At 47.1% G+C, this 12,662-nt stretch overlaps 1 protein-coding gene and 1 long non-coding RNA gene across 40 annotated transcripts in view; one reads left to right on the plus strand and one right to left on the minus strand.

Moving 5' to 3' along the window:
• The first annotated feature begins 451 nt into the window (after window positions 1-451).
• On the plus strand, window positions 452-7,835 carry LOC134485932 (uncharacterized). Its single transcript, XR_015675948.1, has 3 exons — window positions 452-563; window positions 3,869-4,209; window positions 4,641-7,835. It is a non-coding gene; the product is annotated as an uncharacterized LOC134485932 (long non-coding RNA).
• A 935-nt stretch (window positions 7,836-8,770) lies between these two features.
• Window positions 8,771-12,662, minus strand: part of Tmem131l (transmembrane 131 like) — a 133,825-nt gene continuing 129,933 nt past the window's right edge. For 27 of the 39 annotated variants that reach the window (XR_015668663.1, XR_015668654.1, XR_015668662.1 and 24 more), the window contains 4 exon segments: window positions 12,367-12,487; window positions 11,394-11,485; window positions 10,248-10,387; window positions 8,771-9,707 (listed from right to left, as the gene is read on the minus strand). Coding sequence is in view for 32 of the 39 variants with exons in the window: in XM_087633277.1 (XP_087489403.1) it covers window positions 9,435-9,707; window positions 10,248-10,387; window positions 11,394-11,485; window positions 12,367-12,487 (626 nt within the window). In the remaining 7 variants the exon portion in view is untranslated. 39 annotated transcript variants of the gene reach the window in all.

Here is a 12,662-nt window from a genome sequence, read left to right on the forward strand (position 1 = left end):
TTAAAGACCTTGCTGTGTGCCTTTAATCCCAGCCAAGTCATTACTACATACCTAAGTTTATGGGACTTCGTTGGGTAAAGCGTACCAAAGTTGCACTTTCCTTCTGTCTTTAAATCATGTGCTTTACAGCATGACGTAAACTTTATGAGGACTCTAAAATTTGTTTTTAAGATACTTTTCACCATTGTTAAATAAAATTCCCCTAAGATTTAATTAAAAGTTTCAGGGAATGGAGGGGTAGTAGCTGTAAACATGTTTATAGTAGAGATGCCTTCCTCATAAAGGAGGGGGAACACAGGAAAAACAAGTGGCACTCACTCGGAATCCTGTTCCTGATGGCTCTCTGACCCCGTGTGCTGTGAGCAGCCTCTAGTCTGCCTCCAGCATTGCCCAGGACTTCCTCTTACATCTCTTGTGTTGATGGTGGGTTTTTGTTTTGGTTTTGGTTTCTGAGACACAGCTTCACAGCTTAGCCCAGGCTGGTCTTGAATTTTATACTTCTGCATCAACCTCTTGAGTGCTGGGACTACAGAGGAACGCGGCCACCACGCCTGGCTCTCACAGTAAGATTTAGAGACTTACTAGTATGGCAGATCCACCACTCATCCTCAAGGGCTAGATTTGAAGAGAAAACTTTGTGTGTGGGGGTGTGTGTGGTGTGTTCATATATGTGTGTGCCTGCGTGCGTGTGTGTGTGTGTGTGTGTGTGTGTGTGTGTGTGTGTGTGAACGTGCACACTGGTTCGACCTTATTGAGGCACTAGTGTTGCCTTTCTGTTTCTTCCCTGCTAGTGGGCTAGAGTGGGCTTCTGGCTGAGTCGCCCTCCTCTACTCCTCCATCTTGCTGTAGGTACCACAGACCCACAACACCACATTCTACTTAACACTTTATTACATTTATTTGTGTGTGTGTGCTGTGAGTGTGTGGGCACACATACCACGGCGCATTAGTGGAGGTCAGAGGACAACCTGCTGGACTCAGTTCTCTTCCTCTTCTGCCTGAGTCCCAGAAATTAAACTCGCGACATTCACTTTAATGTGGCTTTATGTGGCTTCTGGGGATCAAACAGAACAACATGTCAAGCCTCCCCCCACCCCCACAGCTGTCTTCCTAGCCTCTCTGAAGGGATGCTTTCTGAAATCCCTGCAGATGCCTGAAATGTCAGAGTACCAAACCACACACACAGTTTTCCCTGATGTCCGGCAGCCCTGTGTCAATGCCAGAGCTACTCACTCCTTCCATACTTTGGACCCTGTGATCTAACTCCTTGGCAATGGGTCCTCATGTGCTTTGTGGCCACCATTAAACAGAATATGTGTTATATGGGACAGCAGACAAGTCCCACATTTGTACTGTAGGAGTAGCACAGCCTGGCCCATCATGGTCAGAGCTGGGGACTTTCTTGGACATAGACGAATCAATGTTGTTTCTCAGTCTGCTAAACTGTTCTTCTGACAGGAGTTGAACAGTGTCCTAAAGGTTCCATCTTATGATTTAAAACAACCAAATTAACTATGACCTTGTACTACAGAGCTGCTGACCTTCAACCTCTCTTTTGCCAAGGGTCAAACACCAGCCAACCAGAGCTGCCATGCTTCCGCCCCTCATTTGCACAGCAAGTACCAAAAGGCGGACAGGCAGATTCCACATAAAACCAGCTGCACCCCTACTGTCTGGAGGCACCCAGTTCTTCTACTACTTCAGTTCTGCTCCCTAACAGTGAAGCTAACGAACTTGGCTTTTTCTACTCTGTTCTGGTCTGGGTGAATCCATTCACTGCTCACCATGTGGACCCACCATCGGTTGATGCTGAAGGGGTCAATCGGACAACCAAGAATGGTGTTTGCTGACAAATAGCACCAGCATAGATGTCTGGGCAACATCCTATGCTCCCATTAGGATGGAGGGAAAGGGAAAAGTTCACTATGCTACTCAGAACAGTGTGGTGCAGTTTTCTGGAATTTTCCACTTGATGTTTCCTAGCTATAGTTGGCCACAGGTTTACAGAAAACACAGAAAAGTCAGACTGTGAATAGGGGAAGACCAGTGTCCCCAGCATCTGTATTATCATCATTTAAAATATTCTGTGGAATGCTTATTTCCATCTCTTATAATATTTGTCATAGGTAGAATGATGACCCCGGGGGCAACACCTCATACCTGGATCCTATGAATATGTGGCTTTGTATAGCAAAGACAAGGTTAGACTAAGGACTTTGAGCTATCGATGATCCAAGGGAGACCCACTCCAGTCACAGGGTCCTAAAGCAGGAGAGCCTTGTCTTCCTGTGGTCAGAGTAAAAGATGCAGCTGCAGAAGCAGAGCTAAATAAAGGCTACCTTGAAGCTCTGAAGAAAGGGTCTGAGGCAGGGGTTATGGTATGTTAGAAGCTGGAGGAGCCAGGTCAAGCAGCAGAACCTCCTGAGGCTACAGAGAGGCAAACAACCTGTTGGTTAGGTCCACAGTTGCCCCCTTAAAATGGCAACACTGGTAAAGTCATAAACGGAAGGACTCTGGGCAAACAGAAGGATCCTTACTGTTCTTAGTCACTGCTCTACTGCTGTGAAGAAACACCCTGACCAAGGAAACTCTTATGAAAGAAAGCACGTAATTGAGGTTTGCTTACAGTTTCAGAGGGTGAGTCCGTGATCATCGTGTCAAGGAGCATGGTGGCATGTAGACAGATTCTGGAGCAGTAGCCGAGATCTACATATTGATTAGAAGGCATTCAGAGTATGGTAGGCCTGAAATGGGCTTTTGAAACCTCAAAACCCACCCACAGTGATATACATCTGCCACCTACATTAGATAAACAAAAGCCTAAATACAGCATTCTGTAGGAATCTCCTAAGGCCAATTTCAGTAGAACCTCCCTTAATTCAACCCCAGAGAACAACTACTTTAGGCAGGGGATGTAGTTCCCATCCTGAACAGCCTGTATCAGCTCAAAGGCCCCGCCCTGCTGACTGTCAAATAAAATCCACTTGCTTTTCTGCCATTTTGCTTCTCTCTGCCCCCTAACCCTTGGCTTTGGTGATATGGTCTAGGTTGGTACCCTAGTTTACACAGCCAATGCTATGATTTTAGTTCACTGTGATCCAGGTCTGAATCTGGCACTACAAAACTGCAGAGAAAGCACAACATTTTGTGGGGATGTCTAACAGCAATATAAAATACTAATGCATAGTCTAAAATGTAATCCTTTTTTGAAATTAAAAAGGTTATTTTTGATCCAACTGTCTAAAGTAAATGAATGACATTTTGAGCAAATTCCTCACTACATACTGCCTCAAAATACAGACTTTTTTAAAAATAAAAACCAGGCTGGGGAGGTGGCTCAGTCAGTGAAGTGCTTAGTGTCCAGGCCCAAGTTTCTGAATCAGATGCCCAGCCTCAACACCCACATGAAACGTCCAGCTGCACTGGCCATGCACTGTAATCCCAGTGTCAGGGAGGCAGAGACAGAAAGGTCCATGTGCTTGCGAGTCAGCCATGCTAGCCAAATCAGTAAGTTCAGTTCAGGGTTCATTGAGAGGCACTGACTCAAAAAAGAGGGGAAAAAAAGTGGTGAGTGATTGAAGACACACAGCATTGGCCTCCACATTGTTTTCACATGCACCAACATATGCCTGTGCACCAACCCACACAAGTGTGGACACACACACACACACACACACACACACACATACACAAAGTAAAAAGCACAATGCACCTCACACATAATCTCTCCCGAAGTCAAAGAACCAATCAACATCAATACCCTCACTTGAAAGTATTTAGAGAGGGATTTACAAAGTTCTTTCCCATGAAATAAAACACCAAAGGGGTAAGAAAAACCTTGACCTTTACCTCCCTTCATGTTCTGCAGAGGAACAGAGTTCACAGAATGGACAATCAGAACTGGTGTGTTGGCTGGCTTGTGTGATACTGTCTGAGCATGCCAGCCATGACTGCTTCCCTCCAGAGAGTCTAAGAAAGGAATTGCGCAGTCCACAAGGCTGGACGTCTTGGAATCCCAACCTAGAGTTGAAGGCCTGGAGGATGTCTGGAGAGCTGCTTGCCTCCAGTCCGTGTTGGAAGCCCAAAGAACACCGGTTCTGATATCAGCCAAGGAAAGCAGTAGACCTGAAGGCAAACAGGCAAAAGGCACGGCTTGTGCCTGATCCCACCTTTCACCTGGCTGCAACCATTGGCACACGTTGCCACAAGGTATGCCTCCATTGTGGGTAGCTCCTTCTAGTTCAATAACTTCATCAAGAAAACCACTTGCAGGTGTTCCTACCGTCTTATCTCTTAGCTGATTCTAGAGCCTGCCAAGCTGACAATCAAGATCACCCCTCCCAGCCCTCCTGAAGTCCTGCCAACACTTAGAATTAGCCAAATACTGTGAGACACCATTGGAATTCACTCCTTAGTATTTCCTCCATCACACATTGGCTATGTTGTATGTCTCATATTCAGGAAATCTAAAATAAGAAAAGTGATTACCTCTTAATAGGCCATACTTCTCTGATTACACATATACAAACATATCGCTAGAAATAGATAAAAAGATTAGTTCTTTTTCTTGTTTAAGAATAGTTTTATATATCGCTTCCCTCATTGGTTTTTGCTTAGTTTGCCTTTCATTTTTTGAACAGAGAATACAGAACGGGGTTTCACTCGACAGTATCGACAGGCAAACAAGACTATGGAAAGGTTGGAGACGTCATGTGGACTCTGTAGGACACAGGAAGGCTCCATATGAAATTCTGAGAGGCTATCGGTCTCCTGGCTTTCTCTTGAGTTCCTAGGAATCATCAGAGGACAGCAAGACCTTGACAGTCACACAGCGCAGATCCACACGAAGGTATGGAGCAATGAAAACGGGCCAAGCTGATGGATGCAGAAAGACAAATGCTGCACTAAGATTCCTGCCTAAGCTCACCCACAATTCATCCCACTTAGGGAACCAAGGCTAAGCCATCATTTTAATAGAGGAATCTAAGTGAGTTCTTCACCTTTTTCTCATAAGCTTTTGAAAGACATCGAGTAGATCCAGTTCTTGTCTGAAAGTCTCTGTCCAACATCATGTAGGACATGTGAAAGCCCTGATGTCTGGAGAGTGGGGCACTTCCCAGTCTCTCAGCACATGCAGCTTACAGGAGGCAGTGCCTTCCCAGCTTTCCCTATCCAGAGTCCATGTGCCAAGTCTCAGTTTCATTCTTTACATTACAGAGACCCACCTCGTTATTGGTTGGATCTAAATAACGAGAATGCAGCTTCTAAATGGGAAAGGGGCTGGATTGGTTGTCTCTTTAACCAGAATCGTGGGGGAAAAAGCAGTCCTGTAGCAGCTACATAATTGGCAGCAAATTAAAATGAGCACTCTTGGCTGGCTGTGGTGACACAGGTCTCTTGGTTTCAGCTACTTGAGTGAACAGGCCGGAGGCTTGCAAATGCAAGGCCAGCCGGGGTAGTTTAGTGAGAACTATCTCAAAATGAAAAATACAAATGGACTCAGGGCAGGTGTGACTAAGTTCAATTCCCACAGCCAGAAACCCAAAACAAACACCTAACATGTGTGTGTATAAAATAAATTACTCCTGTATTTGTTTTAATTATAGAATGCTGCAAGTCTTTTTGAAAATTAGCTGTAATAACAATGAGCCAATGCAAAAGTTTTGATACACATATCAATATTTTCCTTGGAAGCCAGAAGTTAGGACACCCAACATACAAGATGGGCCGAATCTGAAAGCCTACCAGGCAGGTAAAAAATCTCCTGCCTCGACCATGAAACCCAGAGGCAATGTAGGCTAATTGCCATTGTCGTTCGTTGCTGTGCAGAATTTGAAAGTCCCTGTTGCTATAGACGTGACACTTTTGGGATGGAGGACTTGGAGTCATCACTCTAGCACTGGTCTGGCAGCTCATTCTTGAGGAGTGGCTCTGGTAGTAACAGGAAGTGCTGTGCAAGCTGCTGAGGAGAAGCTGGTAGCCTATCAATCACAATGACTGGATTGGCAACATAGTGCAACAGTGTCGCTTTGTCTTGGGAGTCACCAACAGCTGTCTAGTTGGACTTGAGGGTTCGTAAGCAGATAGGAAATGAAGCGGGATAATGTAGGGCTAGGCAGCTACAAGTGGCTGAAGAGACCCCAGAGGAGAAGCTACTACAGTCACTTGCCTAACGCTGAATGATTCCTAACTGGCTTCTAAATACTGTGCAGTCTTAGATACAGGTAATGTTCACCACTTACCAAAGAAGCTTCCTTTTGTAGCAGGAAATCTTTAGAAAAACAAAACAAAACAAAAGCCACTAGTCAAAATGTAGAGAACTGAGCACAAGGTATTTGGCTCTAATTGATACATCTTAAACACAGCCACCACACCCAAGGTTCAGGGAACGTTGCAGCAGAAGAAGCTGAGTAGCTGTAGGAGTCGGGACCAGGAAGTGTGCGGTGAGGTTTAGTCTAGCGTTGACAGGGAAGCCTCGACCATGAGACCTTGGCAGCATGGCTGCCTCGAGAGCTGGGCAACTCAACACCTGTTCACACCCCTTCAGGTGGGGGACATCTCACTGGGCACCACCTGTAGATGAAGGGCTACAAGCAGTTAACAACTATGGAGAGAGGGAGAATTAGCCTTCCCCAGAGACCAGCACCCTGACTGATTACCCAATACCAAGTGGTCAGCCCTAGAAACACATACAGGGAGGCAATACTGAATAGATTCAGCACATTGTATTGATGTGTTTGTTATACACATACTTAACAACCATAGTTAGAGGAGGCTCCATGAATTGGGAAGGGTACACAGGAGAGACAAAAGGGAGGAAGGGAAGGCAGAAAATTATATGATTTTATTTACTTAATTCAATTAAAATAACTCACTATAGAAGTCTGCCTCAGCCAAAGCTGGGATCTGGTATTTAACCTGCCCTGGTTCCTTTAAAGGATGCAGTGACTGCATCACGCACTGACAGCAGCTGGGGGGCTTGGGGCATCTCAATAGTCTGTTAGTGCTTATGGAGCTCTGAAGCATGCTGTGCTATTATCCCCATTTTACAGAGGAAGACATGGGTTCAGAGAGGTCATAGGTGAGCTGCAGTTAGGGCAGGCAGGAGGACAGAGAGAAGACAGGCCAGGTCTCCTCCTCCCACAGGTGACTCGAGCTCCCCCTGCTGTTGCTGGGTCTACACCCACAGACTCTTTAAAGTGCACTGGTATTGTAGTCCACAGTGACTTTTCCATGCCTAGGTCCCTGTGACTGTGGGTACTCCCTTCTCTTCAATGGCTCTACCACATGGACCCAGACCTCAGCACAATTCTACATCCTCCCCTAGTTCCCATCTACCACCCTCACTTGGACCACAACAGCCAACTTCTGGTTTTCAAATGTGGGTGAGCATTGGTTTCTTTCTGCATTCAGGAGGAAAACCCACTCTTCTTTTGGTTCCTAAGGCATTCATGAAGGTGGCCTTCCATGTCCTTCTATTGTGACCCCCAGAACCATAAGCCCAGCTACGCCAGCGGCCTGCCTCAGGCCCTTTGTCTCCATTGTGAACCTTTGCCCACAAATGCCAGCTTTCTTGTGGTCAAATTTTTACCTCAAATGTACCTGAGACACCCTGATCACTTCAAAGGACCTGCTGCCCATTCCCCCATCCCAGCCTGTCTCTTCGAAACCCTCAGGGCACTTAGCATCTCAGGAAATCCCTGAGGCTGCTTTTTTCAGCAGTACATCCGGATGGCATCTTACTCTTTGCTAAGACTGTCTGTCCCGTCTGCAGTACTGAGACAGCTCCCAGCTCTGAGAAACTGCTTAGCAAATATTAAACAAATGCTAACTAATTCCATGTTTCTTTGGTCTTAAAGTTAAAGATAACATTCCAGTAAAAGTAAAAATTTTTATTTTGTGTGGATAATGGGAAAAAAAAGTGCCTTCTCAGTGGGTAACTGAGATAATGCTAGCCGCGATGTAGCATTTGACGTAGCAGTTCTGAAGCGCACTACCACCTCTGTCTCATAGAAGCCAAGTGTGAATCTGACGCTGCGAAGGCTTTGGGGCTCTTCCTCTACCCCATGGTGCTTTTACTGTGGTGGACAAAGCACAAAAGTCACCATTTATAACCGTTTTAACTGCGTTTTAGTTCATGGCATGGTTTGTTCCCGGGGCAGTGTAACCGTTATCCACCTGCAGAATCTGCCATCTCTAACAAGGACTCTGCCATTCAAGGCTAATGCCCTACTCCCAAGAAGTGACTTCTGCTGTCAATCACCTGTCTGTCCTCAGGCAGACCCAGCCAGCATTTACCTGGCTCTGCCACTTACCATGCTGTTTTCAAAGCCCACCCTTTTGCCACGCATTCCAGTCCTGTTAGACAGGGTGGCATTCCATTTCTTGGATGTACCACGGTTTATAACCTGTCAAGAAACCTGTGTTATTTCTCCTCTTTGGTTTTTATGAATAGCCACAGGAACACGGCTGTTAAGGTATCTAACTCCTTGTCTTTTGTTCTATAGAAGCAAAATTTAAAAATAATACATTAATATTGTTCAATCCTGGAGGGTCTGTTTCGCCCACACCAGGACTCTGACTTGGTGATGAGGGCTCCCCAGAACTATATGCCCAGAAGGCTTTACCTTACCAAAGGGCAACACTGAGCTTACAGGACATCTGTCTCCCTTCAGGGTTCCCACAGTAAAAGGAATAGATCAAACTAACAACTTCAGCTCCCCACCTGAAAACCACCCCAACCTCAACCTCCAATAAAGACAAAGTATGATATGAAAATAAGAAGTTTTTATTCAAAGTTGAAAATGTTCTCAACGTTTATACTTAGCAACACATGCTGCCACTTCAGAGCAGGCTTCTAATGCTAGTGACAAGCCAATGCTCTGCCACCAGCACCCAACTCCCTGAGGGACCAGTGCTGAGGCAGAAAGTGCCCCACTTCCCAGATGTCCAACCCTGACTGCCTATCAGAGTGGCAAGCACACTGAGGACAAGAGAAGGCATCCCCAGAACCAGAGAGTGAGCCCTTTCCCGGACAGCCCCATCAGGAAGTGATCCCTGCCAGGGGGGCTTTCCTTGCCAGCCTTCATCTCATTGGCTGCAGGGATGGCCCACAAGGTCTTCAAAAGCACTGACTGCCAGAGGCATCGATGGACTCAGTCACACTCTGCAGTACCCCAGGGATACCTGGGACGCTTGGACAGAAGCCACAGCCACCCTTCCTAAATGGTAGAAGTTATGATCCGTGGAGGCCAAGTCTGTAAAACTCATTTATGAAGGGTTCAAAAACAAATACCCAGATTGTAAAAAAACAAAAACAAACAAACAAAACATTTATTTTTATATAAAAGTGCCAAAATATCCACCAATGTTGTACTCTATGGCAACGACCAGTTTACGCTAGGAATCAAACACAAGGCCTTTATTCACATTGCTCACACATTCCCACAGTAGCCGGAGTCTCTGGACAAGGGGAAGTTTGCACTGCGGTTTGCTGTGCTAGTCCATATGTCCAGGTTCATGTAGGCACGGAACGGGTTAAACCCCAGGTAGTACTCCTTGCACATGACCTGGTTTTCCATGTGGGTCGAATGCTCTGTGGCAGGACTGACGGGGCAGCAGTTTTCATACGCGTCACTCTGTGGGGCCCAGATGGAACCAAACAGTCCAGACATGGGAGACAGACTTCGGGTGCTTGTGAGGTAGGACTGGAGTGGAAATAAAGACGGAAAAGAGAGCCAAAGGTTAGAGACCAAGAAGCGGCTTTCCAGAGGCAACACTGAGCCCGGGTGGACACCCCAGGGGTGTCATGTCCACCTGGTCACCAGAGCGCTGTTAAACCCTCCCACACATTCTGGGTTGTTTGAGGAGGTTACAGTATTTTCATCTGATCTGCTAAGTCTACTTGTGATCCAAAGGGTTCAGTCAAACGTCCCGTGAAGAAATGTGCGGTGTGGACATGAGGAGAGACAGTGCTGTGTGGTGAGGACACAGACATGAGGAGACAGTGTGGGTTCTACAGATGGAGACACAGAGCTCCTCTTTCACCGCCAAACCCACTGAAGGCTGTGGAGGCCACTGAAGGCCTGTGACTTCCTGCCCCCATCTCCACATCACATCCTTCAGAATGTGGCCGCTATTCTTGTGTATGAAATCCCACCGGCTCTGCCTGACCTGAACTCTATGCTGAAGGGAGCAGAGAACAGGAATAGGAAGCGCTGGAGGAGAGCAGGAAGGGCGACACTCACTGGAGAGTTGACGAGACTGGCGTGCCCCCAGGCAGCAGGCATGCTGGCTGGAGTGTTCCAGGTAGAGGAGGTGCCGTGGCCAATGAAGTCGGTCTGAACTTTCGAGGAGCAGGGGAAGCCATTGGTGTAATTCATGTTTTCTAGGAGAAACGGGAGATGTTCTGAAGTGCTGAATTCTCACCCTTGGATAAAGGCAGTCCTGACCCATGAGCCCAGTCTGTATGTTAAGACATACCACTCAGAAGGGCTGATGTGTCTGTACTTGTTCTAACACATCAAGTTTACTTAGCACGCTAAAGAACTGAACAGTGCCAAAATTCTCACCTACCCTCAATCCCCACACACATTCAGTGCTGGGTGGGATGGAGCCCTTGGGTGTCAGGCACTCTTGGCTACACCACAAGCTCTGCTCCTCTCCATTTTGTTAATTATCAGTCCCTCAACCTCATCAACCTGCACATGGACCACATGGCCGGATGAAGTACTTACAAACCAAGTACTTCTAGATATCTCCAAGAAAATAGACATAGAGCCTTAATCCTAGGGAGACCGTTGCTATAGCTCCCTCTTGTGTTAGCTGACTGTAATGCAGTGTCCAAAGCAAGAACACTGGGCACATGACTGGGAAGGGAAGGGAAGTCCTGGCCCAGCTGTATCCTGCAGTTTCCAGATGATCAGGCAATTTCCTAACTAACGGTGCTTATTACAAGTGTTTTGATGGAGCACCTGTGCGCATCCACTATTCCTGCTCCAGGCTGGTTCCCCTCCTGCAGGATTCCCATGACCCATGGGCAGTCAGGACATGCTGAAGAATGAGTCGCCATCCCATAGGAGAGTCACTTGCTGATAAGTTAGTGCCCCCAGTGCCCAATAGAGAAGCTGCCCTGTTCCAGCTACAGAGACATAAATGACTCAGTTCTACCTATTTTACAGGACTCAGTGGGTTATGGTTACACACAGAAGCCCCCAGGCACCAATCATTCAAAATTGCCTCCTTCGGTGAGCACAAGTGGATCCTAGTAGCAGCCCCCACCCCCCCAAAGGATCTCTCAAGTCTGCTCACTGTTAGCTGCTACGTTAAGTGCACACACTTGCTTTGACCTCTGAGAATGAAAGAGTGCCACTGGCATCGGTCAAGTGCTTTACCTTCTGGAAAGGCATTGTAACCGTTCAGTTCCAGAGGGCAGTACACGCTGGAAAACTGGCCTTCACAGGATGTACTCCAGTCAATGAAACTGCTACAAAACAGACAAACAAAAGTCAAGGGCCAGCTTCAAATACAGGACACCAAGAGATGAAGTAAACACAGAGGAATGGCTCTACCACCCTACCTCCCCATCCACAAATCTCCAGATTAGGGACATAAAGGGTGTGCTCTGTCAAGTCAGAGCCAGAGGCTTATCTTCTTGTCAAGTACATCCACCTACAGGACAGCTGGCTGGGTCAAAGGCAAGCACCTTCCAACTGCATTGTTAGCTAGGCACGGAGGCGGGCTGCGATGGTATGGTGCCAGCACCACGGTGTCTCAGTGTACACCGGTCCTGCTAATCAAATGTCCAGCTGTCCCTCAGAACACGAGAAGCAGTCAGCTTGAAAGGTGACCACTATAATCTGTCTGGATGTGCATTATGGGAATAAGTAGGAATACTGTTACAGTGGGCTAAACCAAAGGCCTTCCTTCAAGTGGATCCTGTGACACTGACACTTGCCAGGTCCCCTGACTGATAACATAACACTGCATGGCATGCTGACGCACCTCTACTGTGTAACAGAGTTCTGGTATCAGACTTCTACCAGCCTTAGTGTGTAAGTGTGTTTGAGAAAGAGCATTGGAAAGTAAAGCTCTGCCAGGGAGAAGGCAATAGGAGCACGTTTAGATTTGTTCCATGTATGAAATCATGCCTTCAGCCTACAAAGGAATGTCAGAAGGGGCTGCCAGCTTCGCTGCCCTGACTTCGTGTTTTTCACAGTGGCTGGTCTGTTTGACAGCAGAGTGTAACTCCAGAAGGCAGAAAAGACAGTTCCCAGCACAGTCCTACTATCCGTGAGGATGCCGAGCTCCCACTGCAGCTGCAGGGCTTTAGGCCAAGCAGAGCTGAGTGAGAGCAGTGGAGCCTACCTGTCAGGAATGGAGGTGGGCTCCTCTGACACCCCCGGGGCACCGTTCTCCACTGGGCAGTTGAAGCTGCTGGTCAAACACACTGGCTGCGAAGGCCACAGGCCTCCAGGTGGATACAGACCTGAGGGTTCAAGGAGGTATGTTTAAGTGAGCAGAACACAACATGGCAGAGCCCATGTGGCAATTCCAAGTCTGGTGGTTCTGGCCTCTCTGAGGGAAGGTTCTATTAAGCTGTGACTGAAGACAGGGACTGAATCATATGTGTCTGGAAACTCCTGCTAGGCTGGGAAGAGTCT

The sequence above is a fragment of the Rattus norvegicus genome, chromosome 2, assembly GCF_021556685.1.
Source record: "Rattus norvegicus strain SHRSP/BbbUtx chromosome 2, alternate assembly SHRSP_T2T, whole genome shotgun sequence".
Lineage (NCBI taxonomy): Eukaryota > Metazoa > Chordata > Mammalia > Rodentia > Muridae > Rattus > Rattus norvegicus.